The 20088-nt window shown below is 32.0% G+C and overlaps 1 protein-coding gene and 1 long non-coding RNA gene across 2 annotated transcripts; one reads left to right on the top strand and one right to left on the bottom strand.

The window, feature by feature from the left end:
• Nucleotides 1-3471: 3471 nt before the first annotated feature.
• LOC120431510 (uncharacterized) lies at nucleotides 3472-5803 on the bottom strand. The gene is given in 3 exon segments (XM_039596611.2): nucleotides 3472-4553; nucleotides 4556-4903; nucleotides 5774-5803. Coding segments are annotated over 3 exon segments (669 nt in total). The 3' UTR covers nucleotides 3472-4262.
• A 5946-nt stretch (nucleotides 5804-11749) lies between these two features.
• On the top strand, nucleotides 11750-12454 carry LOC120431514 (uncharacterized). The gene is made up of 2 exons (XR_005607902.2): nucleotides 11750-11950; nucleotides 12013-12454. It is a non-coding gene; the product is annotated as an uncharacterized LOC120431514 (long non-coding RNA).
• Nucleotides 12455-20088: the final 7634 nt, after the last annotated feature.

Below are 20088 nucleotides of genomic sequence, written 5' to 3'. Positions count from 1 at the left end.
AATATAATAGAATGGGTTTGTAAACACATTTTTTTTTTCAAGTTTTTGTTCTATTTCTAGAAGATTGTTTTTATACTCTCCTAAAATTCAACAGTTCTTTGAAGAATTAAATTGAACTTAGAAATTCTGGAAATTTTTGCATTGCATTTTGAAAAGTAGATTTTATATTTTTTGTGAGTACTCTCATCTTGAGTTTTTTTTTTAATTTTTTGATTATCGTCAGTTATGTATAGATTCATATACGAAAAGATCCTCGGATTTGTTTCAAGGAAGCATTTGCATTAATTCAATCAGGAACAGTTGGATTATAAAAAAAAAACAAATGTTGAAGATAACTGAACTGCACTTATCGCTTGAAATTTGAATATTTTTTCAAAATTTTTTTTATAAACTTTTCAAACGCTTCTTTCACATCCAGATTATTTTAACTTTATTTAAAAAAAAATCTCTGGATGAAAGTTTTATCAATTTTGGACTACATTGTGAAGTTTATTTCACAAACTGCATATTTATTAGCCAGCCAAGGGGGGAATGAAACGAAAAAGGTTTTGAAACACTGAGATAGAGGCTACATCAATATGGTTCAATGAAAGCACCGTATTACTTTTTATCGAGAAATGAATGTGTTTGTAACATACATGTAACATGAAGTCTAATAATATGTTACAGAGAGGAGTTTGATCTGAAACTTAACAATCCGAATTTGTTGGCTCAAAATTTCAAAACTTCTTTCGTTTTTGTAGTAAGATTTGCCCTAATTTTTTTATTGTTATTTTTTAAATTTTGTAAAAATAACAATCACAGATTGCTATTTTGCTGATTGTTACAGACAACCCAAAACTCACTGACAGCAATGAGCGTCAACAAAAAAGTTGGTGTTTTAATCAAGTTGATGTACATTTTATTATAAACATTTCTAAAATAGGGTCCTGAGGCCCTATGTAAATTTTGATGTACCTGCCATCCCACCCAATCACGGCGTTCTAGCAGGATTCTAGTAGAGTTCTAACTGAGGAGGATATTCTAACAGCATTCTAGCAGAAACGTTCCATGGTTCTAGCAGGATTCTGACAGAACCAGCTCTGCTAGAATATTTCGTGACTGGGCAGTCACGGCGTTCTCGCAGGATTCTTAGAGAAATCTTACAGAGCGAAAATGTTCTTACTAGACCGCTGCCATCATCCTGCTAGATTTTCTCAAGAATTCTTTGAGAATTCTAGCTCAAATGCAATAACCGGTTCTAGCAGAAGCCGGTGCCCAGTCACGGCGTTCTCGCAAGATTCTTAGAGAAATCTTACAGAGCGAAAATGTTCTTACTAGACCGCTGCCATCATCCTGCTAGATTTTCTCAAGAATTCTTTGAGAATTCTAGCTCAAATGCAATAACCGGTTCTAGCTGAAGCCGGTGAATTCAACCGGTTCTGTAAGAGTTCTGCTAGAACTATTCTGACAGACCATCCTGCTAGAATTCTGTAAGAATTTTGCTAGAATGATATGGCAGGAATTCCTGCTAGAATCCTGCCAGAATTTTGCTAGAAAAGAACGGATAATACAATTTTGGGAGCTAAATCATGTTTTAAGCAGATTGGGGTTTATCTAGCTTTGCGCTAGCAAAATAAAACCAGTTTAAAATCTCTTTTATTCAAATACATCACACATCACAATAAATTGTACAATGATCAGGCACACACTTTTTCAGGTACTTCGCTTTCACTATTTCACTTGTGCAATTTCAATTTATTTTTTCTACTTTTGTGGTAGTTTTGAAACCGGCAGAAGCGTCCAGTTTTATCGTTCAGGAAACGAGCGGCTCATTTCATGATGAGGAGGACTATGCGGATCTGAAGAAAAAAAGGTAACCTCAAAATCAATCTTGTTTAATTTTTTTTCATGGCTGTGCTTACCTAAAAAATCCACTTGTAATAAAGTTGTCTGCACGTAGTACCAGCTGTACAGGATTCTACCAGATCCGGCTGGTCCGAATGGTTCCGGAAAAGTTGGCACACGGGCACACAATCGATCCACAAACTTAGCGGAACATTTTGGATGTTTTGCTTTTTTGGGATATGCTCCTCGTGCTTTCGTCGATGACATCCAAATGTTGTGCTTCCCGGCACCGCAGACAAACCGCGTTTTTATCGAAAAAACGTCGCGATATGACTAATGTTGTTGACCTGTGCGAACACATTTACTTACAAGATGGCAGCCACAAAGCGGTTCAGCGGAAATGACGTTATTTTCGACATATTTTGCTCTGTCAGAACATTCTAGCTAAATTGTTATAAAATTCTGACAGATTTCGCTCTGTAAGAATATTCTAGCAAAATATTTACAGAAATCTGGCAGGCCTGCTAGAATCATTCTAGCAGGATTCTAGCAGAACTACCCAGTCACGGATATTTCTAGCAGAGCTTGTTCTGCTAGAATCCTGCTAGAATTATTCTAGCAGGCTTGTCAGAATGCTGTAAGAATTTTGCTAGAATATTCTGACAGAGCAAAATCTGTCGAAAATGACGTCATTCGCTGAACCGATTTGAGGCGAATGCGATTGCCGCCATTTTGTCAACTTGTTCGGTCAAGTTCTTTCATTTTCTTTTGTCGAAGGAGAATGACGTTTTTTCTTTGCCACCAACTCGGTAAGTTAATTGTTCAAGAAAATGACCCAACATAAATAATAATTTTTTTCTTTATTTCAGCAGTTATACAAACAAGGTGGATTTTCTGGCGAAACCCTGGACATCGTCAAAATCGATGATTCCACAATGGCCCAGGAACAATCGCTTGGACGGATCGGAGCGGGCGCAAATAGTGGAAAGTGGAGTAGGATACGTAATCCTCAAAAATAGTGTGTTAGGTGAAATGTAGAATCGTGGAATAAATTAAATAAATCACTTTAATCTGCGGAAAACATTTTGGTCTTCACATTCTAACAAAATTCTAGCAGGATTCTAACAGAAACATCTGACAGCATTATTCTTGCAGAATTCTAGCAGGATTCTAGCAGAAAGTCTTTCCGTTTAATTCTAGCAAAATTCTTACAGAATTCTAGCAGCAGATCTGTCAGAATAGTTCTGGCAGCATTCTAGCAGGATTCTTACAGAACCGGATGATTTCGCCGGCTCCTGCTAGAACCGGTTATTGCATTTGAGCTAGAATTCTCAAAGAATTCTTGAGAAAATCTAGTAGGATGATGGCAGCGTTCTAGTAAGAATATTTTCGCTCTGTAAGATTTCTGTAAGAATCCTGTGAGAACGCCGTGACTGGGTAACTCTGCCAGAATTCCTCGTGACCGGGATGCATTTATGGAACATAATCGTTATATCGGTCAATGTTTATTTTTAAAGGAAGCTTTTGTGACAAGAATAAATATCATTTGATTTTACAGTGATAATTCCATAAAAAAAATGTGCTTGATTTTTTTTGAGCATAAATTGCAGTATTTATATGATTTTTGCAATTCACTTCAATTATTGAGATCATAAATGATCGTAGTAAGCCGGGCGTGTAGTAAGACGTGTTTTTCCGGCTGTCGTTTTTCAACTCTCAATTTTCAAGAAAAAAATGTTTACAAAAGTTATTGAAATATACGCCATCATTATTGGACTTTGCTAGTGGCTGCGGTGGTGCTTTGGTAGTTCCGGTATCAATTACAAGACAACGGAAATAGATGCCATCCGTTCAAATAGAATGCTTCCCCGCCTTCGGACCAAACTCCAAAACCAGGATTGCTTCAGCACGGCTGAGTGTGTGAAGTCTTCAAAAGGAGTTTCCCCCTTGTAGATTTTGTCCCGCTGCCTTACGATTATCGAAGACAGCACTTGCAGCTGTATGTCGTCGTTTTGTTTGCATTCAAGTTGGGAACGGACGGATTATCGTGGTTTCATTCGATTATCTGAGCTGCTGAGGGCTGCCGGGAGTTGGACTGGTTACATGGAATTCAAGCATGAAATTTTGATGAAGGTGGAAAGACGCCCGGTGAGCACGTTCCACTTTTATTTCAGACACTCAATCGCATATTCTAACAAACATTCATATCAATTAAGTCTAACAACGCCAAATTATCACTATATACGCGGTAAGTACCAGAGAGAAGGGAAATGAGAGGGTACACTGGCTATTTATTTTTGACCCCATAACGCGGTACACACGGTACACATCGCAGCATTCTGGAAAATTAAAATGAGAGTTACCAATTTTTGTTCAGTGACTTGAGGCGTTACGGTTTTGATGACGTTTCCCTCTGTCAAAAATTTTCACTCTTTTTAAATTGAACTGTCAAAACAGTCGACTTGACCGGCGAACTGTAGAGATCCTTGGTAATATTCGAGAGCTTGGTTGGATTGCTTCAAAAACGTTTTGAAAACCACCGGCGGTTGCTGCTGCTGCTGCTTTCCGCTCGGTTCCGTACCGGCCGGTGTTGTACTGTTCTCCAGGTTGTCTGCTTCTAGCTTAATCTTCTTCTGCTTCTGCTGGACCACGACTTCGCTACCCTGCTGATTCCCCTCGTCCCCAGCGCCAGTGCCAACACCGGTCCTCAGCCGGCACTTTCTTCAACGCCACGTCTGCTAATGTCCTGCGCCAGACCAAAGTCCACGAGCAGAAACTTTTGCTGCTTCCGGTTGTACAGAAAGTTGCTCAGCTTGACGTCTCGGTGGATCACGTTGAAGTCGTGCACCCGCTTCAAAGCCACCAGTCGGTTCCGCAGGTACAGCTGCGTTTCGACCGGGCTCATCTTGTCGTAGTACTGGTGAAACTGGTCGTGCGCAATGTACGGCATCACGAACGCCACCGATTCCTGCCGGATCAGGCACAGATACAACCCCGACCACGTTGTTGGCCCAAAGACGTTGATACATTCTTGGCTGAGGTGCACCTGATTACGCGCCTCCCAAAGAAAATAGGTCTACAAACAACTTAACAAACAGCATATCAAGAGAAAGTAAGCGCCACCCACTTTGGCTTGTTTTCGCTACGCTTTTTTAACTTTTTCCTTACCAACACCTTATTGATCTTAAGTCAAGAAAGATGAATAAAACTCATTTAAATTGAGATGTGTTTTCTTTATTCAAGCGTTTTTATCAAGTTATACAGCGGGACGATCTAATCACGTTGTTTCCAAGTTAGTTGTGTTTCAGGGGCATGTGGTCAGGTTCCAAAACGCTCCAAAACTTAGCTCCAGCAGCTAGACACATGATCTAGATCGTGCCCATCATGACCTAAGGCTATAGATTCAGCAAGCAAAATTGGTCACAATGGCTCATTCGACGTGTTGGCCGGAAGCTTCTTACGGCTGAAATGGAACAACTTCAATCAACATCTCACTCTACACTCAAAAACTCATATTCTCTTCATAGTCCAAGTTCTCCGTGCAATCGCGTGCATCAATGAAGGGCGTCTGGAGGCAGGGCCGTGTACAAGGGGGGTTTTAGGGGTTTAACCCCCCCCCCCTCTGGCAAATTAAGTTAGTTACACCTCATGCGCCCCTCGGCCCGAAGAGCCGATTTTTTTTAGCTATGTTGCTAAAAAGCCAAAGAGATTTTTTTTTGCTTTTTTCAAATCGAAATGAAAAATTTGACTGGAGGCTCCCTAATGACTAAAACATTTTTATGAAAATTATGAAAAGTTAACTATACACTGAAAAAAAAAAGAAGGAATCCAATTCCTAAAATTTAGGAATTTGCCAACTTCTGCCAGAGAAGTCACCCAATTCCTAAATTTGCTGGCCCAATTTAGGAATTCTGATACTTCTTTGGAAAAATGAGCTTAAACTGACAGCAAAGCTTCTCTTGCGCAACTGCGCCATCTGATATTGAAACTCGGAATTATTCTTCAGAGCTTAACAGTCTGAACTTTCCTCTTTCTTTTGTTCTCGAGAGACGCTGGTCAAGCTTGACTTGTTTCGACAGGATTCTGATGATCGATCCACATAAATGCCAGAATAAAACTTTTTCATTTACAAATATTTTCAGATAATCAAAATTTAATAATTCGCTCAAATTAAAAAAATAAAATATCAAAGTATTAAAAGTATAAAAAGTATAAAAAGTATAAAAAGTATAAAAAGTATAAAAAGTATAAAAAGTATAAAAAGTATAAAAAGTATAAAAAGTATAAAAAGTATAAAAAGCATAAAAAGCATAAAAAGTATAAAAAGTATAAAAAGTATAAAAAGTATAAAAAGTATAAAAAGTATAAAAAGTATAAAAAGTATAAAGAGTATAAAAAGTATAAAAAGAAAATAAAAAGCATAAAAAGTATGAAAAGTATAAGAAGTATAAAAAGTATAAAAAGAATGAAAAGTATAAAAAGTATAAAAAGTATAAAAAGTATTAAAAGTATTAAAAGTATAAAAAGTATTAAAAAGTATGAAAAGTATAAAAACAATAAAAAGTATAAAAAGTATGAAAAGTATAAAAATATAAAAAGTATAAAAAGTATAAACAGTATGAAAAGTATAGAAAGTATTAAAAGTATGAAAAGTATGAAAAGAATTAAAAGTATGAAAAGTATGAAAAGTATTAAAAGTATTTAAAGTATTAAAAGTATTTAAAGTATTCAAAGTATTTAAAGAATTTATATTATTAAAAGTATTGAAAGAATTAAAAGTATTGAAAGTATTAAAAGTATTTAAAGAATTTATATTATTAAAAGTATTGAAAGTATTAAAAGTATTAAAAGTATTTAAAGTATTTAAAGTATTTAAAGTATTTAAATTACTTAAAGTATTTCATGTATTTAAAGTATTTAAAGTATTTAAAGTATTTAAAGTATTTAAAGTATTTAAAGTATTTAATGTATTTAAAGTATTTAAAGTATTTAAAGTATTAAATGTATTTAAAGTATTTAAAGTATTTAAAATTATTTAAAGTATTTAAAGTATTTAAAGTATTTAAAGTATTTAAAGTATTTAAAGTATTTAAAGTATTTAAAGTATTTAAAGTATTTAAAGTATTTAAAGTATTTAAAGTATTTAAAGTATTTAAAGTATTTAAAGTATTTAAAGTATTTTAAGTATTTAAAGTATTTAAAGTATTTAAAGTATTTAAAGTATTTAAAGTATTTAAAGTATGTAAAGTATTCAAAATATTTGGAGTATTTAAAGTATATAAAGTTTTCAAAGTATTTTAAGTATTTAAAGTATTCAAAGTATTTGGAGTGTTTAAAGTATTTAAAGTATTTAAAGTTTTTAAAGTATTTAAAGTATTTAAAGTATTGAAAGTATTGAAAGTATTTAAAGTATTTAAAGTATTTAAAGTATTTAAAGTATTTAAAAAAATTAAAGCATTTAAAGTATTTAAAGAATTTAAAGTATTTAAAGTATTTAAAGTATTTAAAGTATTTAAAGTAGTTAAAGTATTTAAAGTATTTAAAGTATTTAAAGTATTTAAAGTATTTAAAGTATTTAAAGTATTTGAAGTATTTAAAGTATTTAAAGTATTTAAAGTATTTGAAGTATTTAAAGTTTTTTAATTATTTGAAGTTTTTAAAGTATTTAAAGTATTGAAAGTATTTAAAGTTTTTAAAGTTTTTAAAGTATTTAATGTATTTAAAGTATTTAAGGTATTTAAAGTATTTAAAGTATTTAAAGTATTTAAAGTCTTCAAAGTATTTAAAATATTTAAAATATTAAAAGTATTTAAAGTATTTAAAGTATTTAAAGTATTTAAAGTATTTAAAGTATTCAAAGTATTTAAAGTATTCAAAGTATTTAAAGTATTTAAAGTATTTAAAGTAATTTAAGTAATTAAAGTATTTAAAGTATTTAAAGTATTTAAAGTATATAAAGTATTTAAAGTATTTAATGTATTTAAAGTATTTAAAGTATTGCAAGTATTTAAAGTATTAAAAGTATTAAAGTATGTAAAGAATTTAAAGTATTCAGGGTATTTAAAGTATTTAAATTATTTAAACTATTTAAAGTATTTAAAGTATTAAAATACTTTAAATTTTTTAAAGTTTTCAATGTAGATGTTTAAAATACTTCAATAACTTTTAGATGTATTCAAAGTATTCCTTATTTTTAAAGTATTTATTATAATATTAAAAAATACTTTAAATACTTCTTATACTTCAAAAATTTAAATACTTCAAATACTGTGATTACTCTTAATACTTCGGGCACTTTAAAAAGTTTAAATACTTTTAATACTTCAGATACTTTAAATACTTTTAACACTTTAAATACCTTAAATACTTTATATAATTTAAATATTTTAAATGCTTCAAATACTTTAAATACTTTAAATCTTCTTATTTTCAAAAATTTAAATATTTCAAATACTGTGATTACTCTTAATACTTCGGGCACTTTAAAAAGTTTAAATACTTTTAATACTTCAGATACTTTAAATACTTTTAACACTTTAAATACCTTAAATACTTTAAATACTTTGAATACTTTAAATACTTTAAATACTTTAAATACTTTAAATACTTTAAATACTTTAAATACTTTAAATACTTTAAATACTTTAAATACTTTAAATACTTTAAATACTTTAAATACTTTAAATACTTTAAATACTTTAAATACTTTAAATACTTTAAATACTTTAAATACTTTAAATACTATAAATACTTTAAATACTTTAAATACTTTAAATAATTTAAATACTTTTAATACTTTAAATACTTTAAATACTTTAAATACTTTAAATACTTTAAATACTTTAAATACTTTAAATACTTTAAATACTTTAAATACTTTAAATACTTTAAATACCTTAAATACTTTAAATACCTTGAATACTTTAAATACTTTAAATACTTTAAATATTTAAAATACTTCAAATACTTTAAATACTTTAAATACTTTAAATACTTTAAATACTTTAAATACTTTAAATACTTTAAATACTTTAAATACTTTAAATACTTTAAATACTATAAATACTTTAAATACTTTAAATATTTTAAATACTTTAAATACTTTAAATACTTTCAATACTTTTAATACTTTAAATACTTTAAATACTTTAAATACTTTAAATACTTTAAATACCTTAAATACTTTAAATACCTTGAATACTTTAAATACTTTAAATACTTTAAATATTTAAAATACTTCAAATACTTTAAATACTTTAAATACTTTAAATACTTTAAATACTTTAAATACTTTAAATACTTTAAATACTTTAAATACTTTAAATACTTCAAATACTTTAAATACTTTAAATATTTAAAATACTTTAAATACTTTAAATACTTTTAATACTTTAAATACTTTAAATTCTTTAAATACTTTAAATACTTTAAATACTTTAAATACTTTAAATACTTTTAATACTTTAAATACTTTAAATACTTTAAATACTTTAAATTCTTCAAATACTTTAAATACTTTAAATACTTTAAATACTTTTAATACTTTAAATACTTTAAATACTTTAAATACTTTAAATACTTTAAATACTTTAAATACTTTAAATACTTTAAATACTGTAAATACTTTGAATACTTTAAATACTTTAAATACTTTAAATACTTTAAATTCTTTAAATACTTTAAATGCTTTAATTTTTTTTAATTTTTTTAATACTTTAAATACTTTAAATACTTTAAATACTTTAAATACTTTAAATACTTTAAATACTTTAAATACTTTAAATACTTTAAATACTTTAAATACTTTAAATACTTTAAATACTTTAAATACTTTAAATACTTTAAATACTTTAAATACTTTAAAAACTTTAAATACTTTAAATACTTTAAATACTTTAAATACTTTAAATACTTTAAATACTTTAAATACTTTATAAACTTTAAATACTTTAAATACTTTAAATATTTTAAATACTTTAAATACTTCAAAAACTTAAAATAATTTAAATAGTTTAAATAGTTTAAATACTTTAAATTGTTTAAATACTTTAAATACTCAAATACTTCAAATGCTTCAAATACTTTAAATACTTTAAATACTTCAAATACTTTAAATACTTTAAATATTTAAAATACTTTAAATACTTTAAATACTTTAAATACTTTAAATACTTTTAATACTTTAAATATTTTAAATTCTTTAAATACTTTAAATACTTTAAATACTTTAAATACTTTAAATACTTTAAATACTTTAAATTCTTCAAATACTTTAAATACTTTAAATACTTTAAATACTTTAAATACTTTAAATACTTTAAATACTTTAAATACTTTAAATACTTTAAATACTTTAAATACTTTAAAAACTTTAAATACTTTGAATACTTTAAATACTTTAAATACTTTAAATACTTTAAATACTTTAAATACTTTAAATACTTTAAATACTTTAAATACTTTAAATACTTTAAATACTTTAAATACTTTAAATACTTTGAATACTTTAAATACTTTAAATACTTTGAATACTTTAAATACTTTAAATACTTTAAATACTTTAAATACTTTAAATACTTTAAATACTTTAAATACTTTAAATACTTTAAATACTTTAAATACTTTTAATACTTTAAATACTTTAAATACTTTAAATACTTTAAATACTTTAAAGTCTTTAAATACTTTAAATACTTTAAATACTTTAAATACTTTAAATATTAAAAAAACTTCAAATACTTTAAATACTTTAAATACTTTAAATACTTTAAATACTTTAAATACTTTAAATACTTTAAATACTTTAAATACTTTAAATACTTCAAATACTTTAAATACTTTAAATATTTAAAATACTTCAAATACTTTTAATACTTCAAATACTTTAAATACTTTAATTTTTTTAAATACTTTAAATACTTTAAATACTTTGGAAACTTTAAATACTTTAAATACTTTGAATTGTTTAAATACTTTAAATACTTTAAATACTTCAAAAACTTAAAATAATTTAAATAGTTTAAATAGTTTAAATACTTTATATTGTTTAAATACTTTAAATACTCAAATACTTCAAATGCTTCAAATACTTTAAATACTTTGAATACTTTAGGTATTATAAATACTTTAATTTTTTTTAAATACTTTGAATACTTTCAATACGACGAACTGTCACTTTTTACACGGCGCTCACACACACTATCAAAACAACGTTTGATAGTGTGTGTAAACTCCGTGTAAAAGGGGCGTCAAACTAAAAAGTGACTCCGTTCGTTTGACAACAGTTGGTGTCAAACCATCGGGGTTTGAGTGTACTTGAAATATTTTAATTTCATTACATATTTTCTTTGAAAACTGCAAATACCTTAAAAATTTAAAATACTTCAAGTACTTTCACAATTTCAATCACTTTTCATACCATAAACACTTAAAAATACATTAAAAAACCATAAATGTTTTAAAAACCTATTTTTTTCAAAATTTCAAATAAAATAAATACTTTGCATCAAAATTTACATACTTACTTTGAATACTGTTAATACATTAAATACTTTGAATACTTTGAACGCCTTATATAATTTAAATGCTTTAAATACTTTATGTACTTTGAATACGTTAAAAATACTTTGAAAAATTTAAAAACTTGCTATACTTTTAATACATCAAATACTTAATATGCTTTAAATACATTAAAAAACTTAAAATAATTTAATTTCGTTAAATACTTGAAATACTTCAAATACTTTAAACTTTTCAAATACTTTAAATACTTCAATTTTGTATAAACATCAAATACATAAAAACTTTTGAATATTTTAAACCTTAAATATTTAAATTTCTTTTTTATGAATAGAGAATTCGAAAACAAGTTTTTATTTCGGTTTTTTCATAGTAGATGTCATGTCAAGGGTTACTTTTTTAATATCGTGGACTCATGAGGGTTAAAGCTCTGCAGAACAAAAGCGACTTGTCAAAGTGAAATAAAAACTCCAACCGAGCGGTCACGATCGAACTATTCCGAGCGGATCCGAGGAGAACCGCCAGGACCAGGGCCGTTCCGGAACCAGAATCGGTTCCATCTGTTCCTCTGACGGGTTGTATGGGATATTTTGTTTTTAATACGGTAAGTGCATTTAATTTCGTTGCTAACTACTTCAAGTATTGAGGTTAGGTTCACTTTTCCAGTCTCGCCAAGTTGCACCGGATTTCAACATCATGGAGAATAAGTGTAAATTGGCCAATTTGTCAGTTGTTCCCGATCTGGCCATCCAACCCAGAATGCGCGGAGTGTACCGGTTTTGCGGATTCCTCAGCACTTTTGTCGGATTTGATGGCAGCGGAGGCTGAAGGCAGTTTACCATCGGCGATTCCTGTTCAAGATTCCGAGTTCGAGTCGCGGAAGTTGAGATCTGCTGGCCGCGGACGGGGAATCGGCCATGGAGTCGGCGGGCAAGTCACTCGGAACGAAAACGGCGACTCGCTTCTGAAAGGCTTTGAATGGTGAATTCCGGAGGAACAATTTGAGTGCTTAGAGGCAGTTTATATTTCCCAGTGGACATAATTGAAGTGTACTGATTATTTTTAATGTATTTTTAACGATTTTTTTTGAATAAAACTGGCTTTTTTGCATTGTTTTTTCATTGAAAAAAAAATAAACAAATTGATCAAACTAAATTGCAATGATGTTTCTGTCCACCGCCACCAGATGTCGCCTTATGAGCTTTCAGACGTTTTATTAATCTTGCCACCAGATGTCGCTTTGAATGGCTAAATAAGCTTTTCGCGAGGCTTTTTGAGCTTTCTGCAGTACAATTAATCAAGTGAAGTTGGCGCCACTGGTCAATTCAGGCTGGCAAAGCATGCTGTCAAATTTAGGAATTTGGTTACTTCTTGCGAAGAAAGAAGCCAAATTACTAAATAAGGAAAGGGGGCAAAATTCCTAGAATAAAGGAATTTTGTACTTTTTTTTTATTTCAGTGTAGGCGCCCCTAAGACTTAGTTTTTTTCAATACGAATATGCAATATAAAAATTTGACTGGAGGGGCCCCTACGACTTAAAAAAATCATGCAAATTCTCGATATGAAAAATTTAATGGAGGCGCCCCTACGACTTTAAAAAAATCACTCAAATTTTGTTATGAAAATTTGACTGGAGGCGCCCTTATAACTTAAAAAAATCATGCAAATTCTCGATATGAAAAATTTGACTGGAGGCGCCCTAAACACTAAAACATTTTTATGATAATTATGAAAATTTATCTGGACGCGACCCTAAGACTTATTTTTTTTCAATACGAATATGCAATATAAAAATTTGACTGGAGGCGCCCCGACGACTTAAAAAAATCATGCAAATTCTCGATATGAAAAATATAATGGAAGCGCCCCTACGACTTTAAAAAATCATGCAAATTTTGTTATGAAAATTTGACTGGAGGCGCCCTTATGACTTAAAAAAAATCATGCAAATTCTCGATATGAAAAATTTGACTGGAGGCGCCCTAAACACTAAAACATTTTTTATGAAAATTATGAAAATTTATCTGGACGCGCCCCTAAGACTTATTTTTTTTCAATACGAATATGCAATATAAAAAATTGACTGGAGGCGCCCCTACGACTTAAAAAAATCATGCAAATTCTCGATATGAAAATTGAATGGAGGCGCACCTACGAATTTAAAAAAAAATCATACAAATTTTGTTATGAAAATTTGACTGGAGGCGCCCTTATGACTTGAAAAAATCATGCTAATTCTCAATATGAAAAATTTGACTGGAAGCGCCCTAAACACTAAAACATTTTTATGAACATTATGAAAATTTAACTGGACGCGCCCCTAAGACTTAATTTTTTTCAATACGAATATGGGTCATTCCATCTCAACTGTGCACGAAAAAGTGCAAATTTGAAAATTACCCTCTCCGATCCTGCTCAAATTTGGCAGAGCTGTTGATACTATCAAAACATGCAAGAATCCCGAATTTCATCCAAATCGGACCACCCCCTTCATTTTTGTACCTCCCCAAAAAATCGACTTTTTGGCGATTTTTGACCAAACCTCCTAGTTTCAAACGACGATAACTCAGGAACCACAAATCTTAGCGGGTCGGTCTTAGACTCAATTTTGAAGGAAATTGGACGTAGAATCCATTTCCGTGATCAAAATTTTGATTAATTTATTTGTTCTACCTGTATTGCGCAATTGAAAACTTTAAACGGCCGTATCTCAAAACACCCCAACTTATTTTTTTTATTTGACCTCACCATCGTGTTCCCCGGCCAATTTTACATAAAAATTACTTTTCGACAGAAATGAATATGTTTCGTTCCAGAGATATCGAATTTTAAAGTTTTGTGTTTTCGAGATTACCTACATCAGCTTCATTCGCCGCATCTGCTAGTAGCACACAGGCGGGCTGATCAATAACTGCTACATGGTGTTCTGGGAGATGATTAATTCAATTTATATTTTTCTAGCTAAACTTTGTAATAGGACTGAAGCCGAAGTGTAAACAAAGAGTCTATCCTGCTCGTTTATAATGTAAGCATCAACTGACGTGAGCAAGGTAGACTCATTGTTTACACTTCGGCTTCGGTCCTTTTACATTGTTTTGCTTGTTTTATAATTTAACGCAAATATTTATTCAAATGGCTATTAGGGGAAATTCTGGTATGTTTGGCAGGTTAAGTCCTCGCTCCTAGTTTCGTCCAATTTGCTCATTTTCACTATTTAACATTGCAACGCCCAAGGCTCCAAAATAGTTGGAACGGTGACTTCAACTCGCTGGTTCTCGAGCATAACTTAACCAATCAAGATGATTCTTCTTTCCAGTGATTTGTTAGAATGTCTAGATGATTCTAGAATTTTGCAGAACTTAATTTGATCAAATCTGTAATTTTTGCGATCAAAAACATCGTTCCAACTTTTTTTTTGCGTGTAAAAAAAATTCGCCAAAATTTCCGCGGAGGCAGTCGTTTTGAAAAAAGGTGGAACGATGTTTTCGGTCGCAGAAATTACAGATTTGATCAAATTAAGTTCTACAAAGTTCTAGGATCATCTAGACATTCTAACAAATCACTGGAAAAAAAAATCACCTTGATTGGTTGAGTTATGCCCAAGAACCAGCGAGTTGAAGTTACCGTTCCAACTTTTTTGGGAGGCTTGGGCGTCCGTGTAAGTTGGACATGCGTTGGGCGTTTCAGTGTTAAACAACAAATTTTGCAAAACTTTTGATAGACACTTGCTTGCTCACTTCTTATTGAGCTATTTATCACTCGATTTCAGTTGAAAACGCCTTTAATCAGCTGTAATTGAATGCCAAAGCGCTGATATGGCAACATTAGAGGAACGCTGGAATTAGATGCTGTTCCCCTACCTTGATCAATCTATTTTTGTGAAAGGAATATTTATTGGGTTATTTTACGTGTTGCTAACCGTTTTAGAGTACCTCCGAGGCCATGACTAGGGCCTTCATCATGGGCGGTAGCAAAATAGTGCCATTCAGCAAAAACCCCAAAACCTGCTTTATTATTATAATTATTATAGTTTATTATTGACACTTTACCATAATTTGGCAAATCCGATTTATGGTTTAAAAGATTGATCATATTAAATCAATTTTTATATTGTGGGTCAGCTCCATTTGATTAAAAGAATCCAAGAATATTGTAAGAAAAAAATACTGTTGTTCGGACGATGTCGAAATCATCGCAACTTAATTTGGGGAATTAGCCGCTTTGCAGCAGATCAAACTTTGTGATTTTCTTACATTTTTCAGTTTTATACTTTCCAGAAATCCTTTTCCTACTCCTTATGATCGTCCTTCACTAGAGTACAACTATCAACAAATTTTAATAATCTTAGTTCATATTTTTTACTCAGTAATGTATCGTGCACTTATTGTTCAGTGTTACTAACAAGATTAATTGCATTTTCCTGCTCGCTCCGTCGGAATCCGATTCTGCTCTTTACTGTGTGTCGTTATTGCTCTGTCCTGTGGGTTAGCACAGAAATTCACTTCATTCAGTTTTTTTGAGCAAATAAACATTCGTGATTCAACTCCAGTTTCCTACAGTGTTATACAGTCATTTTTTGCCCAATATGATAAAGATTATTTATGATGAAATATTATTTCAATAAATGGTCAGGTAGCAGTTATTGATCAGCCCGCCTGTGTGCTTCAAGCAGATGCGGCGAATGAAGCTGATGTAGGTAATATCGAAAACACAAAACTTTAAAATTCGATATCTCTGGAACGAAACATAAATCGCCAAAAAGTCGATTTTTTGGGAAGGTACAAAAATGGAGGGGGTGGTCCGATTTGGATGAAATTCGGGATTCTTGCATGTTTTGATAGTATCAACAGCCCTGACAAATTTGAGCAGGATCGGAGAGGGTAATTTTCAAATGCTGTTCCGCTTCAGATGGAATGACCCATATGCAATATAAAAATTTGACTGGAGGCGCCCCTACGACTTGAAAAAATCATGCAAATTCTCGATATGAAAAATTTAATGGAGGCGCCCCTACGACTTTAAAAAATCATACAAATTTTGTTATGAAAATTTGACTGGAGGCGCCCTTATAACTTAAAAAAATTCTGCAAATTCGCGAGATGAAAAATTTGACTATAGGTGCCCCTATGACTACCAGATTATTTTTGAAAATTATGAAAATTTAACTGGACGCGCCCCTAAGACTTAATTTTTTTTTCAATACGAATATGCAATATAAAAATTTGACTGGAGGCGCCCCTACGTCTTAAAAATATCATGCAAATTCTCGACATTTAAAATTGAATGGAGGCGCCCTAATGACTAAAACATTTTTATGAAAATTATGAAAATTTAACTGGAGGCGCCCCTAAGACTTATTTTTTTTCAATACGAATATGCAATATAAAAATTTGACTGGAGGCGCCCCTACGACTTAAAAAAATCATGCAAATTCTCGATATGAAAAATTTAATGGAGGCGTCCCTACGACTTTAAAAAAATCACTCTAATTTTGTTATGAAAATTTGACTGGAGGCGCCCTTATAACTTAAAAAAATCGCCCCTATGACTAAAACATTTTTATGAAAATTATGAAAATTTAACTGTAGGCGCCCCTAAGACTTAATTTTTTCAATACGAATATGCAATATAAAAATTTGACTGGAGGCGCCCCTACGACTTAAAAAAATCATGCAAATTCTCGATATGAAAAATATAATGGAAGCGCCCCTACGACTTTAAAAAATCATGCAAATTTTGTTATGAAAATTTGACTGGAGGCGCCCTTATGACTTAAAAAAAATCATGCTAATTCTCAATATGAAAAATTTGACTGGAAGCGCCCTAAACACTAAAACATTTTTATGAACAACTGGACGCGCCCCTAAGACTTAATTTTTTTCAATACGAATATGCAATATAAAAATTTGACTGGAGGCGCCCCTACGACTTGAAAAAATCATGCAAATTCTCGATATGAAAAATTTAATGGAGGCGCCCCTACGACTTTAAAAAATCATACAAATTTTGTTATGAAAATTTGACTGGAGGCGCCCTTATAACTTAAAAAAATTCTGCAAATTCTCGATATGAAAAATTTGACTATAGGCGCCCCTATGACTACCAGATTTTTTATGAAAATTATGAAAATTTAACTGGACGCGCCCCTAAGACTTAATTAATAATTTGCATGATTTTTTTAAGTCATAAGGGCGCCTTTATGACTTAAAAAAATCATGCAAATTCTAGATGAAAAAAATTAGACTGGAGGCGCCCTAAACACTAAAACATTTTTTATGAAAATTATGAGCATGAGCATGAGCATGAGAGATCACCCATGGTTGCCCCTCCGTTGCTGAACAGAACCGTAATATCCTTTCAGCACTACTGATTATAGGCTTCGACGATCTAGTGGTGTTTCCCTTATCAACAGCATGTATGAATGCGCTGAAAAGATAAAACACCATGATTGCTAAAGCTAGATCAGTTGCGAATAGGTAACAGTCATTGGCCACCAACGGCGCCCGCCATGTCAGTTTGTAGACCTCGATTTTAAGGGACGGGAATGTTAGTTAGCGCAGGTTGCTACTAGGGCAGCTGATTTACTCTGTGCTTACACCCCACGAGCGCCAGGAACCTGAAAACTTGTTAGTAGGATAGGGTGTTTGGTCAGGATTCATCATAGAAGATGATGATGCGACCCAAAATCATAGTGTTTGGTGAAAGGTATTATATATTATTCTCAAGGCAAACAATCGGATGCTGCGGATGAGACATTTCCCGTTTATCGGTTGTTAAATTTTAAATGAAATGGTCTAGTCTTATACAGCCGGCTGTGGAAAGATAGAACAAAAATCATTTGTAATTAAAGAATGAAGGATTGAACAATGTAACTTTTAACTTGAGATGATTTTACGAGTTTTAAATGATTGATGTTTAGTGAGGTACTGATTAACGGTGCGAACGACGAGTTTCGATGTGTATCGAGCTGAAATGGTATGATAGGGTGTTGATAGGTTCAAATCAAACTGGCTAGCTGTCATCGGGACAGCCAAAGCCAGCCGCACCTTCACACGCACACACGCACGCGAAAAAAACGAAAAACACGCCGACGGCGGACGCGAAAATTCTTACGACCCTACGGAAAGGAATCGCAAATCTGACTGGCTTAACTGTCATCGAGACAGCCAAAGCCAGCCGCACCTTCACACGCACACACGACGCCAAAGAAACGAAAAACACACCGATGGCGGACGCGAAAATTCTACGACCCTACGGAAAGGAATCGCAAATCTGACTGGCTCAACTGTCATCGGGACAGCCAAAGCCAGCCGCACCTTCACACGCACGCCAAAAAAAACGAAAAACACACCGACGGCGGACGCGAAAATTCTACGACCCTACGGAAAGGAATCGCAAATCTGACTGGCTCAACTGTCATCGAGACAGCCAAAGCCAGCCGCACCTTCACACGCACACACGCACGCCAAAAAACGAAAAACACACCGACGGCGGACGCGAAAATTCTACGACCCTACGGAAAGGAATCGCAAATCTGACTGGCTCAACTGTCATCGGGACAGCCAAAGCCAGCCGCACCTTCACACGCACGCCAAAATACGAAAAACACACCGACGGCGGACGCGAAAATTCTACGACCCTACGGAAAGGAATCGCAAATCTGACTGGCTCAACTGTCATCGAGACAGCCAAAGCCAGCCGCACCTTCACACGCACACACGCACGCCAAAGAAACGAAAAACACACCGACGGCGGACGCGAAAATTCTACGACCCTACGGAAAGGAATCGCAAATCTGACTAGCTCAACTGTCATCGGGACAGCCAAAGCCAGCCGCACCTTCGCACGCCAAAAAAACGAAAAACACACCGACGGCGGACGCGAAAATTCTACGACCCTACGGAAAGGAATCGCAAATCTGACTGGCTCAACTGTCATCGAGACAGCCAAAGCCAGCCGCACCTTCACACGCACACACGCACGCCAAAAAACGAAAAACACACCGACGGCGGACGCGAAAATTCTACGACCCTACGGAAAGGAATCGCAAATCTGACTCAAAACATTTTTTATGAAAATTATGAAAATTTATCTGGACGCGCCCCTAAGACTTATTTTTTTCAATACGAATATGCAATATAAAAATTTGACTGGAGGCGCCCCTACGACTTAAAAAAATCATGCAAATTCTCGATATGAAAATTGAATGGAGGCGCACCTACGAATTTAAAAAAAAATCATACAAATTTTGTTATGAAAATTTGACTGGAGGCGCCCTTATGACTTAAAAAAAATCATGCAAATTCTCAATATGAAAAATTTGACTGGAAGCGCCCTAAACACTAAAACATTTTTATGAAAATTATGAAAATTTAACTGGACGCGCCCCTAAGACTTAATTTTTTTCAATACGAATATGCAATATAAAAATTTGACTGGAGGCGCCCCTACGACTTGAAAAAATCATGCAAATTCTCGATATGAAAAATTTAATGGAGGCGCCCCTACGACTTTAAAAAATCATACAAATTTTGTTATGAAAATTTGACTGGAGGCGCCCTTATAACTTAAAAAAATTCTGCAAATTCTCGATATGAATAATTTGACTATAGGCGCCCCTATGACTACCAGATTTTTTATGAAAATTATGAAAATTTTACTGGACGCGCCCCTAAGACTTAATTTTTTTTCAATACGAATATGCAATATAAAAATTTGACTGGAGGCGCCCCTGCAACTTAA

This window comes from Culex pipiens, chromosome 1 (genome assembly GCF_016801865.2).
Source record: "Culex pipiens pallens isolate TS chromosome 1, TS_CPP_V2, whole genome shotgun sequence".
NCBI lineage: Eukaryota > Metazoa > Arthropoda > Insecta > Diptera > Culicidae > Culex > Culex pipiens.
This window is presented reverse-complemented; position numbering and strand designations above follow the sequence as displayed.